General features: G+C 57.7%; 1 protein-coding gene across 5 annotated transcripts; it reads right to left on the bottom strand.

Annotated features, from left to right (window-relative positions):
* Positions 1 to 1,742: 1,742 nt before the first annotated feature.
* Positions 1,743 to 14,756, bottom strand: MST1R (macrophage stimulating 1 receptor). 5 transcript variants are annotated; one of them, XM_082703028.1, is made up of 20 exons: positions 13,260 to 14,756; positions 10,243 to 10,431; positions 10,033 to 10,161; positions 9,687 to 9,857; positions 8,741 to 8,901; positions 8,221 to 8,386; positions 7,971 to 8,107; positions 7,392 to 7,553; positions 7,203 to 7,296; positions 6,837 to 7,046; positions 6,588 to 6,734; positions 6,345 to 6,507; positions 6,085 to 6,168; positions 5,793 to 6,008; positions 5,374 to 5,454; positions 5,071 to 5,252; positions 4,851 to 4,960; positions 4,454 to 4,619; positions 3,906 to 4,042; positions 1,743 to 2,313 (listed from the first exon to the last, which is right to left on the bottom strand). In XM_082703028.1, exons 1-20 carry the CDS (start codon positions 14,496 to 14,498, stop codon positions 2,058 to 2,060), a joined length of 4,200 nt encoding a protein of 1,399 aa, XP_082559154.1. In that variant the 5' UTR covers positions 14,499 to 14,756; the 3' UTR covers positions 1,743 to 2,057. The 5 variants fall into 5 exon arrangements, with proteins under 5 accessions (XP_082559154.1, XP_082559153.1, XP_082559155.1 ...); XM_082703027.1 differs by having other exon boundaries at positions 6,837 to 7,049; positions 13,260 to 14,586; XM_082703029.1 differs by having other exon boundaries at positions 5,793 to 6,005; positions 6,837 to 7,049; positions 13,260 to 14,586.
* Positions 14,757 to 18,529: the final 3,773 nt, after the last annotated feature.

The following is an 18,529-nucleotide window of genomic DNA, read 5'->3' as shown; positions in this document are numbered from 1 at the left end:
GGCTGCAGCACTGGGGGGAGAAAGTGCAGCTGGGCCATGATCCAGGGACCCAAGCACCTGCTTAACCGGGGCCCCTCTCTGGAAAATCCTGGTGTTGGAGGCCCTTGGCTCAGAAATACTTCCAAAGCCTGGTATTCTGGCTGCAGAGGAAAGCTGACCCTCCTGATCTGTCCTCTTTCTCCCTTCTCTAAGAACCCTCTCCTGCTAAGCTCCCCTCCCAGGCACAGACCCCTCTCTTATGAGCAGACAAGCCAGTGGTCCATGAACTTCAGAGACTCAGCAGGGAAGGAGCCTCCGTTCAGCTTCAGAGAGGCCCCTGGGCCTTCTCCTTACTCCCCACCCAGGGTGGGGAGCTCTTCAGATCCCCAGCATGAGGTCAGGGTAAAAGGACTCCAAGCTGGAGGGGTAGAGACAGCCCTTTCTAACTAGTATGGGGATTACAGCTGTCAGGGTACTCTAGGACATTCCTCTCATCCCTCTTCCAACCTCAAGGGTGACACAACTGATTCCCCCTACACACACACACACACATACACACATACAGAGACCCTCTAGAGGTCTCTGGCTGAGCACACAAGGCTACAAAACCTCCTCTAGGTCTGGGTCAGGGTCAGGGGCACAGGGGTAAATAGGCAGAGTGCATCTCTACCTCTCCAGATCATAGACCCCTGGTCTTTGGAAACCTGTGCTTCAGCAAAGAGCCTCCTTTTAAGCTTTACCCACATGTCCTCAGGGTCCTTAGGCTCCCCATGGCAGGGCCTCCTTTGTCCTGAGGTGGCAGAGTAGGCAGCACAATAGGTAGAGAACAGCTGGGCAGCTCCAGTTCCAAGGAACGTATCCCCCCCATTTACCGGGGAGCTCTTGCTCCAAACCCAGGGTTCCATGGGTGACAGGGCAAAGAGCTGGGAACTCACGAAAGAGGGAGCTTACTCCCCTTAGGGTGAGCTGGGGTCTCCTAACTGGCAGGATGGAGGCCACAGGGGTCCTGAGCAAGACAGAGGAACGACCACGATGCCTGTCCTGGGCCCAGTCCCTGGCATCCCAGCTGCCCCCTTTAGTATCCAGGGTGTGGGGGAGGAGCTGTCCTTGCTCTCCAGGGGAGTCTTCCCCTCCAGTGGCTATTGTGTGGTGGCCTTGACAAGTATAAATAGTCTGGGCAGTCCAGCATCTTGAACCTGGTGCCTTGAAAGTGTGGAGCTGAGGCCTTGCTGCTGTTCATCTGTCTTAAGGCCGTAAGGGCAATACTGGCAGGATTTGGTGGGGGCAGGGGGGAGCTGGTCTTCACACCCTGACAGTGTGTTTGGGGTGGTGGGAGAGCTGCAAGGGGGGCAGGGAGCCCTGAGAAGGGCTAGGAAGGGACAGACTTGGGCTGGGCAAGGGGAGAAGCCATTCTGGCTGCAGCACACCTGGGTATTCAACCCCCCTCTCTTGGTTCCATGAAGAAGTCTCCAGGGCCCTGTAAGCTGGATTGGGGCCTTGTCCTACCCTTCCTGTTCTCTAGAGCCTTCTTGCTGATCCTACCCCTTTCCAGCCTAGGAGTCTTTGTACGTGCCGCTCACTTTCCCCAAAACTCTCTTCCCCCACCTCTGTTTCTGGCACAGTTCCCACCTGACAGGGCCTTAGCAGAAATGTCACCTCCCAGGGAGGCTTCCCTCACCTCTCTTTTCTCTCTAAAGCTGCCCTCCATTCCCTCAAAGCAGCCTGTCTTTCTTTCAAAGCATTGACTACACTTTGCACTTGAATATTCGTTTGGTCGTTTACTAGTTCAAGGGCCAGTGCCTGTACGGTCACCGTTGAGTCCCCTGTGCCCAGCAGGTCGAGCACACGCTGGGTACCCCATAAATACTCATTGCATTGAGGATCACGCCACTGCTCCCTCTGTGGAGTGAGGGGCCAAGGAGCCCTGCTCTCTCAGGTCGCCCCTGAAGGTTCAGGAGCAGGGACAGGACAGAGGCCGGCTTGGGCTGCCCCAGGCCTGGCATGGCCCAGTGGCAGTTTGGGATGAACTCCCTGGCTGCTAGGCAGGTCCTATCCCTAGGGCCTGCCTAGAGCTGAGATCACGTGGGCTGTGGAGGCTCTGAGAGAGGCCGGGGCCGAGCTGTGCTCCTGTGCACGGGCGTGGTCTGCAACTGTTCTGGGGGCTTGCTGGCCTCATCTGAGGTACTAGCACCCAGGTTCACGTAGGCTGCAGGCAGCTGCACGTAGTGGTCCCCGAGCAGCCTGGCCGCCACGTGCTCTACTTCCTCCACCAGCACCTTGAATGTGGGTCTCACTGTGGGGTCAGCCGCCCAGCAGCGGAGCATCACGGCATACCTGCGGGGAGAGGGGCACGTCAGAGTCAGGACGCATCCCCGGCCCAAGATTCTGGGCTGCCCACCTGCTCTGAATCCCCTGGCAGGCCACACAGAGAGGAGGACAGACAACAGGTGGCTGGAGGCGTAGTGCAGAGTGTGGCCCAGAGAGGGGCCACCTCTTCTCAGCATTGCCCTTGCTGTCCCAGTCCTGCTTCCCCACCTGGCAGAGGTCCAGCTGCCCCAAAGGTTAGAGCTTGGACTCCTGTGCCCTGTGACCTGAACTATGTGATCCTGGGCAAGATCCTTAGGCTCTCCCTGCCTCAGGATCCTGCCCTGATCACAGAGCTGTTGGGCCAGAGGGTGGAAGGATGCCGGTAAAGGGCTTAGCTTAGGGTGCAGCTCACAAGCTATCACAGTCCTATCTTAGGTCTTTTAGGAAGGAAGCACATATCCAGTGACATGGGGATTCAAAGTCCTGACCACAGACGTGGGGGGTGGTGCCAGTGGCCCCGTGATTCCCAATCAGTGTCTCTCTGGGTTTGCCTGGTGGTGGATCCTAATCTGTGCCTCTTTATCTTGGAAATGCCATGCCTGCCTTAAATGACACTAAGTGCCCTACACACAATAATCTAATTCTCGGACTCTGAGGGTGGTACTGTCCTCATCCCAACTTTACAGATGAGGAAACAGTCCTCGAGAGAAGGAACTTGGCCCGGTCTAGTGGGTGCTGTGATGGTCCACCCAGATCCCCCCTCTCTTCCCCTAGTGATGGCTGCCGGCTCTTGCCTGGAGCCCTCCCTAGGAAGTGCCCCAGGCAGAAAAGAGCTGAATTCCCCAAACTCTCAGTGTGACCAGTGACTTATTAATGTCTGGTCTAGGGACCCAGCCCTTTGATACAAATTTTGTAAAACTCCAAAGAGCCATCCCAGATCAAACAGCCCCTACAGGATGGGCTACCGCCTCTGCTGCATCACAGTGCTCCGCAGCCCAGTCCTGCTTCCCTGGCCCCCAGTCTACCAAGAAACCCCCTGTACACATATCCCCAGCTCAGAGGCTCTGTCAGAACCAGACCCAGTTCTTCCTGTTCTAAGCACAGAGGCCTGGGCACAGGCGAGGCACGCGTACTGCTCCTGAAGCTGAACCCTCGCACGGCACCCCCGGGCAGGCACAGTGACAACGCAGCTGCCACCAGGCCTTGGGCACAGGCAATCTGAAACTATATTCAGTAGGGAAAAATTGTGATCTGGAGATGTGGAGGGGGCTAGTGTGGGAGCTAATGGAACCTTTCCTTGAGGTTAAGTGAATGGAAAAGATGGAAAACAGGCCCCTTTGGCGGGGGTGGGGTGAGAGGAGTGCTGAGAAATCAAATCACTGGCCTCAACCCAGACTCTGAGTGGGGAGTACCGTTACCATGGCAACCATGATATCCTCCCAGCACTCAGCCCCAAATGGGGGTGGAAACAGTCCACGGACGAGGAAACTGAGGCCCAGAGAGGCGCCTTTCTGGGTCGGCCAGGGGAGTAGTCAGAGAGCCAGGCAAGAGCTCTGTCTCCTGCTCCTCCCTTGTCTCTGGGGCCCCACGCCCTCCCACCTCCACCCCTGCATACTCACAGAGAATTGGGACAATACTCAGGCTGGGGCAGGCGCCGACCCTGGGCCAGGAATTGAGTGAGGTCGAAAGGGTCCATATGGGGGTATGGTGGGGCTCCCCGTGTCAGCAGCTCCCACAACAGCACACCAAACGACCACTGTGGGAAGGGAAAGGAGACTCAACTCTTACCCTCAAATCTGGGGGCCAGTGCCCCGCCCCCTGTCAGGTCCCCAGAGCCCTAGGCTGGAAATCAGTCAGAGCTCACTCCTCAATACCTCACAAGCATCTTCCCTCTGTCTATTCTCACCACCGGCCCCTACCCAGAGTTGGGCCTGGGCAGGCCCTGTATGGTCTGGAAGGAGGCAGTGAGTTCACAGGCCCCTGTTGCCCTGGCAAGAGGAGTCCATCCTAGACCTACTCCAAAGGTGGGCAGACATGCCCACCTGTGGCGGCTGCTTAGCCTGGGTATTCCCAGGACTCAGATCACCAGATGGAGCCAAATGGGCAAGGCCCAGGACTCCCCCAGGACCCTGAGTCCTTGTGGACTCTAGGGCAGGTGGGGCCTCACCACGTCAGACTTGGTGGTGAATCTGTAGGTCTGCAGGCTCTCCAGCGCCATCCATTTGACAGGGAGGCGAGCGTGGCGATGCTGCCGAACACTGTAGTACTCCTTGTCCAGGACGTCGCGGGCCAGGCCAAAATCAGCCACCTTGACAGTGAATGACTCGTCCAGCCTGAGGGTGAGGGGCGGGAATCACACTTAGGACCAGCCGCCACCAGGCCCTGAACCCATCTGTTCTAGGCCTTCCCAGAGCTTCAGAGCCACAGTGGCCAGTCAAAGCCTGAGCCAGGCAGATAGGAAGATGGAGGGTCAGAGAAGGGAGGACATGACCAGGGGTACCCAGCAAGGGCTGGAGGTAGGGCCGTCCTCTGCTTGCATCACCCCAAATGCCCTGGCCCCTCACATGCAGTTCCGAGCAGCCAGGTCCCTGTGCACAAACTTCTGCTCTGCCAGGTACTCCATGCCGCGGGCCACCTGAAGGCCGAAGCTGACAAGGTCCTTCACTGTGGGATTCTGGGAGCCACAGGTGGGTCCATAAGCAAGGGCCTCACAGCACGTCCCCAGCCCCTGCCCACGTCTCCTGACCCCCACCCCCACGCAGCCCAGGCCACCCGAGCACGGACCCGCTGGGGCGAGCGGATGAACCGAAGCAGGTCTCCGTGGCGCATGTAGGGCAGCAGCACACGGGGCAGCCCTTCCGGGGGCAGCACGATGCCAATGAGAGCCAGCACGTTCGGGTGATGCAGACCGCGCATCAGCAGCCCCTCGCGCAGGAAGGCCTCCACCTCCTGCCCCTCCGTGATGCCTGCAGAGCGGCTGCAGTCAGGCTCAGAGGCCGGGGCCAGATGGGGGAATGGAGAAGAGAGGTCTTCTGCTCGGGGTCACTCAGCAAGGTGGGAACACCGCGGGGATGGGGACCCACTTACGACTCAGCGACTTGATGGCACAGTGGATTCGATTCTGGTCCTCGTCTATGTATTCTCCATGATAGACAACTCCAAAGTGGCCTGGTGAAGGGAAGACTGTGAGGGGGCCCCAGTGCCTGGGGAGTGCACACCACACCTTCTCAATGGGCCAATAGGATGTTAAAAACAAGCAGCAGCTACAGTGACAGAGCCTGCAGCCCGCCCGTGCCCGCCTGATCTGCCTCAGAATCCACTGAAGCCAAGAATGAATTCCTATTCCACAGAGGAGCAAATGGAGGCTCAGAGAAGTTCCGTGGTATTCCCAAGGTCACAGAGCTCGGGGAGAAGGCTAGAGCAGAGCCCTGCCTAAATGTCCCTTGAGCCCACGCCATCTCAGGACTCCATCTGTGCCCCAGCCCCACCTGTCCTGGCCCCCACACCTTTGCCAATGACTCGGTCACTGTAGGTGACCACCCGCTCATGGGGGATCAGCACATCCTTGACCTCGGCCAGGAGCACAGAGTCCAAGTCCCCAAGCTGGATGGATGCCGTCCGCAGCAGTGGGACGCAGGACCCATCCCCACTGTCTGAGGAGGATGCTTTATGTTCCCGGCTGGTGGAATCTGGACCATCTAGACCATCGGTGTCAGGGGCTGCTGTGGAGGAAAGGGAGTGAGGGGCCTGTAGAGCAGAGGGTGTGGCTCCAGCTTTCAGTGCTATCCCCTGTCTCACCAAGGCCATTTCTGTAGTCAGAGCCAGACCGAAGCACAGGTAGAGGCATGGCTCCGGCCGTCCGGTCCAAGGATGCCAGGTCACCTGGGTTTAGAGACAAGCTGGTGGAAAGACAGCCCTTGATGGCCGGCCTCCAAACTCCTATAAGCTGCCCTGTACCCCAGGGGTATGGGCAGACCTCCAAGAAAGAGGATATAGGGACTTGGAGAGGCCGTGGTTTGAGGCTACAGGCTGAGTCGGGAGAGGAGCGTAGAGCTCACCTAGCTGTTTCCTCCGCCAGTAGCTGAAGATCAGTGCAGCAGCCAGCGCAGCCACAAGCAGGAGAAGGGCCAGCAGGAGACCGAGGAGTAGCCCCTGGGGGACCCCCTCTGGGCCCGGCCGTACCACCCTGCCCAGGATGTGACATTCACGATCCACGCAGACCTGAGGGCAGGTAGTAGCTCAGGCCCAGTCCGCAAGCCCTGGCCCCCGTCTCCTGTGGGGGGGCCAGCTGAGCTGCCTACCTGCAGTGGGACGCCATCCTTGTCAAGTTGCAGGGAGGGGGGCAGAGGGCAGATGACCACATCGCCCCGGAGCTCATGTTGGCAGCTCTTACCATCCATGGTCACGTTCACATCCACACAATCAGCCACAGCGCCCAGCCCAATATACTGCAGAGACAGTCATGAGGACTGGCCAGTGCCCCCATCTCCTCCAGGCAAGGCTTCAGCCCTAACCCTCCACTGTCCCTGACCTCCACCCCCAACACTTACCTCAAACTTAACAGCATGCTCCTCTGGCTTCAGTGGGGCCAGGTCGGTGCTGGGTGGATGGGGTGGGGGCAGGAAGCGAAAGCCAGGCAGTGTAAAGCCAGCAGCTCCATCCCCCTGGGCGCTCAGGTTCCCTGTCACCCACCCCTGGGGGCTTCGGACCACATATGCAGGCAGGTGGCATGACTGCTGCTCCGGGAGCTGCCGCTCACACTGCTGGGGCCCAGGCAAGAGTAGTTAGCCAGGCGTTCCTCCTCCAGCCACCACAGGCTCCTCAGCCCCGCAGGGGGTAGAGCTGGAACTAGAGGACCCATTCAGCCTTCCTCCCTCAGGCTAGTGCCCACTTGTCAGCTGCCCGTGCCCACTCACACTGTTTTCCACTGCTCTGAGCCCATCATGGAATGACAGTACTAGGCGCCATGCGGAAGTCAGATGCTGGCCCTGGACAGTGACCTGGGAGCCTCTGTGGAGGAGAACAGTGTGATGGGCTTGGGGTGCTCTCTCGGGCTGGCTCCCTCATTCCTAAGAGACCAGAGCGGGCAAGGGTGTGCCATTTACATGTAGCCACAGTTGGGGCTGATGCCCAGCACAACGGGGTCTTCCAGGTAGCTGAAGTTCCAGGAGCCAGGCACCACAGCGCCCCCTACCTGCAGGTGAATGGGAACGCTGGCCGTAGCTGCCGCAGGGGGCGTGGTACATAAAAGCTGCCCCTCGCTAACCCTGCAGAATGAGGGAGTGGGGTGGGAGGAGAATTGAGCTCAGGATCACCCTCTGTGAAGGCCAGACCTACCTTCTCCAAGGGTCTACCAATCCTTCCCAGTTCCTCTCTTGGTCATCAAAACCTGCCCATACTCAATGGGTGTGTTTGAAGATAGGGTCACAAAGTCTTCCTTAAAGGCAGGGCGGGAACAGGTTCCCCACAGCCTTGGTTGGAGCTAATAAACTCTGTGATGGGCTGTCTTGCCATCTCCAAACCACCTCTGGGCTGGAAGGGGCATCAGACCCTTCTTCCTGGACCTCTCCCTACACGGGCCATGGGACCAATCTCTCCTCTTTCTGCCTGGGCAGGATCCACGTCTCACCTGGTGAAGGTCCCACCCCAGGTAGCCTCCCCTCCCCTGGCCTGTTGGCACTTACCGTTCCAGTGGGCACTCAGTCCCGTTGACCAGCACAGCCTGACTGGTGCCTAAAGAGAGGCCCTCGCCTTCAAGAGTGAGGCGGGTGCCCCCTGCCCGTGGGCCAAAGAGGGGTTTTACTGCTCTCAGCACTGGATCCTAAGAGGGTATGGAGATGGCTTAGCTTGACATAAAAGGCCTTCCACTCCAAGCCCTTCCCTGCCTGTACTGCCAGGCTGGCCAAGGGCACAGACAAGGCAAAGTGGCCTCACCATGAAAGAGAAGCCTTGCAGCGTGGAGGTGCCATCTACCCGGAAGTGCTTGCCTGGAGACATGTTGCTCACAGTGAGGCTGATATTGGCGGGCCCAGCCAGCTGCATGTCCAAGGGCTCCACCTCACACTCAAGCTCCTCTACAAAGTCTTTCTGGAACACTGGTCTAGGGCACCGGGGGAATACAAGGTCAGTCAGGGGTCACATAGGCTTGGCCATCTGCCTGCCACATATCATAGGTCTCCTCCAGGCCTAAAGATGGTGTCTCTTCACTCCTCCCCTTCCTCCAGGGTAGGCAGGAGCTGGTGAGGCAGGGTCAACATTGCCCAGCTCCACAACTTGACAGATGGATAGGGATATACAGGCTCAAGAAGGGACAGAGATGTCTTTTCAGACACCAAGCAGCCAGAGCCACTGCAGCTTGCCTCCTACCTTCTTGCCCCCAGTAAGCAGAAGACAGGGTCTTCTGTTAGTGTGGTCACCCCTATCAGGGACAGGAAGGGCAGAGACAAGTTTATACCTGGGGTTTGAACTGTCCTTGGGCAGCAGTCGGCAGGGACTTTGGCCCACAGTGACCTGATGGGTACCTTCACGTACTGGCTCCGGAGGGTGTGGGTAGAAGTTGGAGCCGCATAGGGTCAGCCTTGTGCTGCCCCTTCGGGGTCCACTCTGTGGGTAGAACTGAAGAAGGGGAGAGAGCCTGAGGCCCTGTGTGGGTCAGGGCTCTCAGCTATCTGCTTTCCCCAGAGTTTTCAGTCATGCCCCTTGCCTGCCCTCCCTCCAGTTCCCTAGGTCACTCCCTAGCCCTCACTTGGGCACTTTTCTGCCTCCAAGTCTCTACACAGACCATCCCCTCTGGCAAGAATACCCTTCTTGTCAATATGGAGGACATTCAAGGCCTGAGGATCATGGTTAAGACATGCTGACCTACCTCCCCCACCCCGCCTGGGTGGCTCAGTTGGTTAAGCATTGGACTCTCGATTTTGGCTCAGGTTATGATCTCAGGGTTGTGAGATCGAGCCCCATGTTGGGCTCTACCCTCAGTAGGGAGTCTGCTTAAGATTCTTTCCCTCTGCCCCTCCCCTGCTCATGTGCATGTATGCACTCTCTCAAATAAATCTTTTTTTTTTTTAATGATTACGATGGTAATCTTTTTTTTTAAGATTTTACTTATTTATTTGACAGAGGGAGACACAGGGAGAGAGGGAACACAAGTTGGGGGAGAGGGAGAGGGAGAAGCAGGCTCCCTACTGAGCAGGGAGCTTGTAGTGGGCCTCGATCCCAGGACCCTGAGCCGAAGGGAGATGCTTAACGACTGAGCCACCCAGCCGCCCCTCAAATAAATAAATCTTAAAACAAACAAAAAAACCCCAGAAGAAATAGTTAAAAAAAAAAAAAAGAAAGACATGCTGAGCCCCACCCCAGGCCTAGCTTATCCCACCTGTGCCCCACCAAGCAAGCCATACCTCAGTAAGCTCAGGTGGGCAATGATCCTGTTGCCAGGAGCCAGGACATTCCTTCTGCCGGCCACACGTGTCCCCACACCAGCCACAGCCCATGAAACGCTGTGCCCGCAGACAGCTCCCACAAGTGAGGAAGTGATGGCAGCCAGGGCCCTGGATAGGTACTTGGAAGACCTTGGAGCAGCAGACAGGTGGCTCAGGAGTGTGGGGGGTGGGAACCAGACCCCATAGATGCCCTAGTTATTGTAGGTCCCAGTGGTGAGACCTGTTTGTCAGTGCTTCTGGGATTGGATGGAGGGGCTCTGCTCCCATAACCTTGGCCCCAGGCCTGACCCCAGTCCCACCTTACCTGGTCCCCAGAGGCAAAGAACAGGTGGTCTCCAAGGCGACTGACATCTGGTCTCATGGGCTGCCCGCTGCATCCCAGTGAGAAGTTGGACACATACAGCAAATAGTTGAGAGATCTGGCCAGCTCCACCTGGGACAGGTTAGCCGTGACCAAAATGGAAATGGGGAATGGGGACCCAGGGACAAAGAGCCATGGAGATGGGGGTCCTACCTGCAGGATGCGCCCATCAGCTGTGCCCATGTGGGCCACTGTGATGTTGTCGAGGCGTGTCACATGCAGTGCAGTGACCTGCACAGGTCCTAAGAGCCCGTTGAAGAGGTCCACCCGTGACAGGCTCCCATGGACCAGCAGAGGGAAGTGATGGCAGCTGGTGTTGAGGCTGGGGGCCTCCCGGCCAGGCTGGGGAAGATCAGGGAAGGGGTCAGGACTCATCACCACACACTGGCCCCTGGGGCCCTCTGTCAGTGACCACAGCAGTCTCAACCCCCATCCCTTACCTGGCTTAGCTAGATAAGGCCCCACGTCTGCCTCTTACCTGCCACCTTCCACCTGTGGGCCTCTCAGAGGCAGTAAAGCCAGGAAGGAAAGCCCGGGCTAGAAGACCGGCTTCTCCTGTGCCTTGCTCTGACTTGCCATGTTCATTCTGATATTGACTTAGAGCCTTACAGGCCCAACCCCATTCTGTCCTCACAGCCACCTATAAAGTGGGTGTTTTCACCAACCCCATTTTGCAGATAAGGAAATGGGCTCAGAGAGCATTTGATTACTTGTCCAAGGTCTTATACCCTCTCACGAGAGGAACCAGGTAAGAAGTCCGAGTTCTTGACCAGAGCCCTCTTTCGCCCCCTGCCGATTATGCCCTGCACTTAGCTTGGGCTAGCCTTTCCTCTCCAGCTGCAGTGGCTAAACTCTGAAGGTAATTGAGCCAGTATGGGACTGGTAACATGGTCCTTCTCCCTGAAATTCCAAAGATCTTCCCACACCTCGAGCTGCTACCTGTATCCCCTTCAGGGTACAAAAGGGAAAAATCAAGGCCTGAAGACTAGACCCCAGGGATTGTGAGACACCTCTCCCCTGCTCTTAATAAGAAGGTGTTTGGGGGGCTGCACTCAAGCCCCAAGGCAGGACTGTGGAAGCTTCTGCGAAGTCAGATCAGGTAAGAATGCAAGGGACTGGAGCTGAGTGCAAAGCGTAGGCAGGGCTCGCTTTGTAGGTGACCTTCCCTTGCTAGGCCTGAGGCTCCCACCAAACCAAGTACGCTTAACCTAGTGGTCAGACCTCAGTGCTGATCAGAAGCCCTGGGGGTGCAGAGCTGGGCCTAGAAAGTCCACACACTCTTTCTCTGTAGCCTGGGTGGGTGGGAACTGGGACTCTGTCCTCACTTGAGGTGGGGAAAGGGGCCTGGCCTTCACCGGAAGCCATCCAGGTGTTTTCAGCATGACTCAGGGACAGGTGAGGCTGAGGGGTGGAAAAGAGGCCCTACCCTGGTAAGGGCCACACCCCTGTCTGCTCACCTCTGGGTTCCAGGGCCTTCGCTCTGTGTTTCCAGGCTTGTCCTATGAGCTCTTGGCTCTGGAAAACATGACTCAAGTGTCCAGGGCCACACAGAGGAGGGTGACTGCTCCAGATTTAAACCGTACCTGAACCCACAGAGGGCAGGTGCTACATAAGAGTCCCACAGGCTTCCTGAGGCCAGCTTCAATCACACAGTGGGTGGTGCCCTGGAGGCTATGTGCCTAGTCACCTAACAAACACAGCATAAGCTGGTTCACACCTCCCAGGGGCCTGGCCAGCTTGGGAGGTTGAGATTAGTCCTCCTAGAACCTGGCACTGCCAACTTAGGCTGGATGTCTTCTGACCTACTGACCGCTAGCCAAGTCAGGGAGAGGTTCGGACTCCCCAGAGGGAAAGAAAGGAGGACAGGCGGGGCTGCCCAGGCCCAGGGCTCTCCATCCCTAGGTCTCCTCAACCCAGAGGGACTCAGCTGAGGGAATGAGGCTGGAGATCCCCCACTCCTCACTGTGTCTAAGTTTTCCTCCCACCTCTGAGGCATCAATAAGAGCTTGAAAGGAGTCATTGGAGAATAGCACAGAAGGGCCAGGGCCACATGGCAACCAAAGACTCTGTAAGCAGTGACTGTGAGCTCACTGAAAGCCCACTCATCTCATGCATGTTCACCCCATTGCCTTAGCTTAATCTCTTATATAAGCTAGGGTAGGACTGTTCCAATGGCTCTAAAGGGTCGGTTTGGGTTTGATCCTCAGCATCTTAAAGAATGTCCTGTTTGTCTCTGCTCCAGCTCCCTGACACCATGGCTGGAGAGAACCTGGGTAGGGTCTGCTGGAAAGAGCCCCCAGTTCAGTGTGGGCTGGGAGACCTCCCGCCTGGGGTGAAAAGGGCCCCAACTGCAGTGGAAGAAAGTCTGGGACTCCTTCGTGGTGAACCAATTCCAACCACCCCTCCTAAGGCTTTACTCATCCCCAGATGTTTATAGTTGCTTGCACAAGACTGGGGTGAGCCTCTTGGAATTTACTAGAGCCTAGCCGCCTCCGTGTCCTAGGTCCTCCCCACAAAGAACCCCCATAGAAAATAATCAGGGACCAGTGAAGCCCAAGCCATGCAGGCTCTCGGACAAGCCCCCAACCTTCCAAGGCCCAGGAGGCTCCCTGAATTGGGGGTGTGGTGGGGGCTTTCTCCGACAACTCCTGCCCCACCCTCTTTGGAAAGCCTAACAAAACAAGTGCTTCCAAAAGGAAAATGAAACTGTGTTGGTGAGCAGCTGTATCTGTGTGATTCTGTTAGCATCTGCCGTGTGGGGGGCTGTTTCTCTGTGGATGTCCCCGAGGGTGTGTGTGTGTGTGTGTGGTGGGCAGGTAGGAGGGGATCCCATCCTTCTACCCGGACTTTGCCAAAGACAGTTGTGATGCCATCTGGTTCTCACACAATCTGGGAAACTACCTAAAAAATCAGAGGCCACGGTACCGGAGAGGGTGAAAGAGCAAAATGGAGGAGCAACAGGCGCTAGCCTGGCTAAGAGGGGGACCTCCAGGGTAGCCTGAGCTTGGCTGATGCCCGCACCCCGGGCACCGCTCCACCCTGCCGCCACCCTCCCCCCCCATCGCTGAGGAACTTGGTGGAAGAGAAAACTTCTCCCCTCCTGCCCTTTCTCCTCCCGGCCCTTCTCACTGCATTCAGTTCACAGGAGAGGGCCCCTTCCTTCTGCTCACCGGGTTGGGGCAAAAACTATGCGACTGGAAGAAGTCGAGGCCTCGCCGCATGCCCTGGGGGACAGGAGACTCACAGCAGCGCTTCACACCCTGCTCGATGACAGTGTCCACCAGGTCGATGGGAAAAGCACAGACGACAGAGTTGGGATTCACACCGGGGCTGCTGTCTCTCCTGGCCGTGAAGACTCCAAATAGCACTTCCTGGCCCTCCCGGATGCTCAGCTCAGTGGCCAACCGGCTGCCCACTGGCGCGGTGTGGGCCGCTCTCAGCACCGGGTAGGGCTGTCCTCCCTCGGCGGCCCCGCGGCGCCGGCGTTTAGGCGCAAATCGGCAGTCCAGGACCAGCTCACGGTAGTCTCCCAGCTCCGGCTCAGCAGCGTTGAGCCGTGCCAGGCGCGTGTGCAAGGCTCCCGGGGCGGCTGTCACGCTGGCCCGCTGCACGGTCAGGAAATAGACAAAGGCTCCCGCACGGAAACTGTACACGTACTCGATAGGGTAGGAAGCGAGGTACTGGGGCAGCACCGACAGTGCTGCGAAGCCAGGTGCGAATCCGGAGGCATCGGCCTTGAGGCGCCGGATGGACACTGAGCGCGGGCTGAAGCTCGCTGCCACAGTCTCGTCCAGTGAGGATGCCACGTAGAAGTAGGAAGCATGGCCCTGCTCAACTACAGTCACAACGGTGCCCAGAGGGCTGGCCACGCAGTCAGGGCACTCCTCGGGTTGGTTGTGGTGGGCGGAGAAGAGGCAGATTGGCGGTGCCAGGTGCAAAGCTGTCCCTCCCGGCTCAAGCTCGTGCAGGAAGCAGCGGCCATGCAGGCTAGAGCCGCAGCTGACCAGCGCCGGCAGCGCCGGCTCCAGTACCAGCACCTGTGCATCTGTGTCTCCCTGTGGGCCATGGGGGCCCGGGCCACAGGCTGCACATGTCTGGCAGCCAGGGTCACCAATAGGACCCGTAGCCAGGCTCTCTACTGGCTCTAAGCCAGGCCCAAGCACGTACAGGCGATTGCGTGTAGCCACGAATACCGCACTCCCGTCCTCGCCGCCCTCGTAGGTCGTTACAGCCTGTACTGGACCTCCGGCCGAGAAGCTGGGCACCTTGTACTCCACGTCAAAATTGCGCAAGGCAGCGAAGGGGGTGCGTGGGCACTGCCAGGACCCTCTGGTCAGGAGCGGCGGCAGCACCAGCACCAGCAGCAGCAGTAACAGCGAGGGCTGGGAGGGCAGCGGGAGAAGCTCCATCCAGGCCCAGCGGGGGCCCTGCTGGGACTCCTGCTGGCGGGAGCCTGGCTGGGAGCAGACTCAAGGGGAAGTCGAGGCTGGGACCCGTGCTGAGAGCCAGTCCTGAGAGCCCTCAGGCAGCTGAGCCCCGCCCGGGGCTACCGTGCTGCCCAGTGCCCTCCCCTGCCCTCGGGTCTGAGCACCTGGCACCGGTGGACCCACACACTCCCCGCGGGAGAACAGAGAGGCCGCCTCACCTGCCACCCCCTCTGCGGCTCCAAGCCGGGGCTTAGAGCAAAGTAGGTCTCAGGGCGCTGGGCGGGGCGGGCGGGGCCAGAGTGTGGGGGCGGAGCTGTGGGCGGGGTCTGTCGAAGGCCTGGGCTAGGCAGCCCCTCAGCCAAGCCGACTTTCCAGGCCCTCACAGCCCTGTCACCTACACTTCTCGGGCGTGTTTTTCTCAGTGACGTGTGGGCGGTGTGCATGGAGTGGCCTGGAGAGAGGTAAGGAGACCTGAGCTGTCCCTTCCCGCGCCCCCCCAAGACCGACTAGGCTAAAGTGAGGAGGGATCGGGGCTCAGCGCCAGAGAGGGTTTAAGACCACCTGGCTTATTTCTTCCCCTGTCACCAGTAGCAACAACTCAGACGCTTTCTGAACAGGGCTTGAGCACCCCTGAGAGGACAAGAATGTGTGGAAGACCAGAGGGGAGACATGGAACCACCCAGAGGTACTGCTACTCTCTGTGGCCAGGAGCCATTATTCTTGTGCGTGCCCTGGGATGTCAGTGATGGGATGGTGTCAGAGGAGAGAGTTGCACCCTACCTGCCCAAGGCCTACCCTGTTGGGCTGGACATTAGAGTCAGAGGAGAGCCGGCTTATGTAGAGGCCCAACCCTAGCTCTGGTACTTCCACTGCTGCCTCTGTAGGCAGAAGTTGCAGCATGGGGATAACAAAACACAATGGTCACCTTCTTTGCTGACTGTGCTCCAGTGCTCCCTGATATGGGAAAAACATGGGCTTTGATAAGGGACCTCTAACCTGCATAGGGTGGGCTTAGGCCGAGGTTGGAGGGATCTGTGAATGCTGGGTCCCAGGGCTTTGGAAGGTAAGAGGGGTGGGGAAGAGAGGAGCTTTCAGCCCAGCAGGATTCATTCAGCCAGACTTTTGGAGCTGTATCTCCTGTACTCCCCCATCCAGACCATACTCCTTGTCCCACCTTCTAGGAGCAACTTTTTCCTTTCCTCTTCTTGAAACTTAGATGGCACCTCCTCCAGGAAGCCCTCCTGATCCTGGCAATGCCAGAACGATTTCGTGGGCCCCACAGATACTGTGCTATACCCACCCCAGCACAGTTGACTCTGGATATCTGACTCCCCCTTTTCCTGATTCCTAGTGCTGGACTCCCCCCCACCACCCCTTGAGGCCGGAGTTCAATGAGCACCTGGTGGAGAGAAGGAACAGCAGGAGTGGGCAGCCACACCCAGTGTTGGGAGGATTCCAAGCCTCGGGCAATGTAAAAGGCACTCCCTTCTCTAACCAGAATTGGCCCGGAAATGAATAAATACCCATAAAAAAATCATGGCACAGTTCCTGTGTTTCACAGTCAACATGCCTAAAGATAGTCATGCACAGCAAAACTGAAATGAAACATTCTCTGCTGGCGCTGAGACATAGTTTCTTGGACCCCCAACCTGCCTCAGAACATTCGGAGAGAATGTGGGTTGGGAGAAGATTTCAGGGCCCTCCTTGATCACCCTAGCCACCTGTTTTAAGGTTTGGGGTACAGCAGTCAACAGTTAATCCTTTGCTGCCACCGTGTGGCCAAGATGTTGGCTGCCCCCAGGCCTGCATTCCTTCCTGGGCAACCCTCCTCCTTGACAGCAAGCATCCACAGTAGCACCCCTTCCTCCTTCCTCAACTGCTCGCTGTGCAGGAGGGGGCAGGCAAACCATGCAGGGGAAGTCTGTGCTAGGTATGAGTGCTCCCCCAAGCTGAACTCATAAGGCCTGGCCCATATTTGGCTTAGACCTGTCCAACTGCCCTGGCATCTGTGACCTCGAAGGAGTGCCCTCTTTTCCCATTTTGGGCTCTCACACCCCTCTGAACACGACTCCCAAGAACTAGTGCTGGCCTTTTCCTCCAACCCGAAGAGATCATCTGAGTGTCAGCAGGGGAATCTTTCTCACCACGGTATGATCATATCATTCTGCAGCTTTAAAACACTCCTGGCTCCCCATTGCCAGACTTCTGCCTGGAGTTTGAGAACCATAGGCTTTGAAAAGTCCTCCAACTTCACTGTCCACCAGTAATGCCAGGTTCTTTACCAGGTCCTTCACTTTGCACATGCTGGTTCCTCCACTGGGAACACCTTCCCTGTGTGCCTGTTATCCCTTCCTTGATCCCCAGATAAACCCCACACGTCAGGGGCCTCCTGTTTTGGGTACACACACTCGTCTGTGACTACCCCTTCCCATACCCACCCAAAATAGATGCTGAACTGCAGAGGAGCTGAAAGCCCTATGAGGATCACAGCAGCCAACAGGGGTACCTAGGGGTGGACCACTGACCAGAAGAATGCCAACGGCAGTCATGGCATCACCCTAGCCCCAGAGGCAGTGGTTTGGTGCGCTGGCCAGGATCAAGGGGAGAAACCGAAGCAGGAACAGGCAGAAAAGAGACCCAGGGCACATGTGCAAGGTGAGCAGCACCACCAAACCTGTGGCTATTCCCCAAGGACTCTGGGTGGCTTGCGGCCATACCCATTCTAATATGACCCAGGATGGGGCGAAGGGCAGAGACTGTGCTGCCATTTCCTGGGACAGTTGAACCATTGCCGTGTATCGTTGGCCCATGCTATCCACGCAAAGTTTTTTTTCCGGCATGGGTTGGTTTTAGCCTAGCTCTCAGAGACTGCATGAGGGGAATTCACTCTACTGTCTGAAGACCATATTCAGTGGACACTTTTCTCCTATAAACATTTCCTAGGTCGGGGCGCCTGGGTGGCTCAGTGGTTAAGCCGCTGCCTTCGGCTCAGGTCATGATCCTAGGGTCCTAGGATCGAGCCCCGCATCGGGCTCTCTGCTCAGCAGGGAGCCTGCTTCCTCCTCTCTCTCTCTGCCTGCCTCTCTGCCTACTTACGATCTCTGTCTGTCAAATAAATAAATAAAATCTTTAAAAAAAAAAAAAAAAAAACATTTCCTAGGTCTTTTGCTCCCCTAACCAATGAGATGGTTAAATTGTGGCAGGACTGGGAAAGCACTCCCTGCCTCCGCCCCCTGCTGCCAGCAGCAAGGAAGAAGCTTTCTGAGCTGTGCCTTGGGCTCTGCCCAGTGGTCTGGGATACAGTGAACAGGGCTGGGCCTTCACTGCTGAGCCTCCAGGGAGGTTCACAGTGACCCCCATGGGCTGGGTCATGCCAGAGTACAGGGTGGCCAAAGAGGACCCAGTGTGCCCACTGGCATCTGCCCTTCCTAAGGCAGGGATCACCCCGCCCCAGCTGGGTCTTCTCCAGCTCACTCCTGGAGCCATGTACTGGCTGGAAGTACAGATGCAGAGATGGCTAGCCCTTCAAGCTGGGACAATTTCCCCAGAGGCCTAGAGCTACAGTGAGGCCGAACTCTGAATGTGAGGTCTGTGCTGAACACTGGACCATCCCACCAAGGGCTCCCACCCTCCGTACCACGGTTCAGACCCTCCCTAGTTGACCATCCATTTCTTACTCAGTTCAGCTATTGCTGAACAACAGCAGCCTATTGAGCAGAGCCCCAGCTCCCAGGGTGTAGGACTGGTCCTTTGGGGGCACACCGCTGGGGGCCCCCCAGGTTGAGAGGGGAGGCACCAAGGGCTTGACTGAGTGTTGGGGTGGGGCGTGGCAAGGCCAGTGAGGTGCTAGAGAACTCTTCATGTGTGGCAAGACTTCAGCTGAAGGCAAAGAGCCCCAGCCCCAGTTTCGATGCGGAAGGCCTGTGGCTTGAGGCTGTGCAAGGGAGCGAGGAGAGGGACTCAAATGTGCAGGTGTCTCTATGCATGGGGGAGCACGGGCAGGGGCTAGGGAG

The sequence above is a fragment of the Mustela nivalis genome (assembly GCF_964662115.1).
Source record: "Mustela nivalis genome assembly, chromosome: 1".
Classification (NCBI taxonomy): Eukaryota; Metazoa; Chordata; class Mammalia; order Carnivora; family Mustelidae; genus Mustela; species Mustela nivalis.
The sequence above is the reverse complement of the archived record's forward strand: the minus strand, read 5'-3'. Positions and strand labels throughout refer to the sequence as shown.

Excerpts from the sequence above, each read along its gene's own strand:
- MST1R (XM_082703027.1), bottom strand. The coding sequence starts at position 14,498 with ATGGAGCTTCTCCCGCTGCCCTCCCAGCCCTCGCTGTTACTGCTGCTG. Across the intron at positions 7,554-7,970 it reads ACTGAGTGCCCACTGGAACG|GGTTAGCGAGGGGCAGCTTT; the intron begins GTAAGTGCCAAC and ends CTCATTCTGCAG. Across the intron at positions 6,169-6,344 it reads CTGGCGGAGGAAACAGCTAG|GTGACCTGGCATCCTTGGAC; the intron begins GTGAGCTCTACG and ends CTCTAAACCCAG.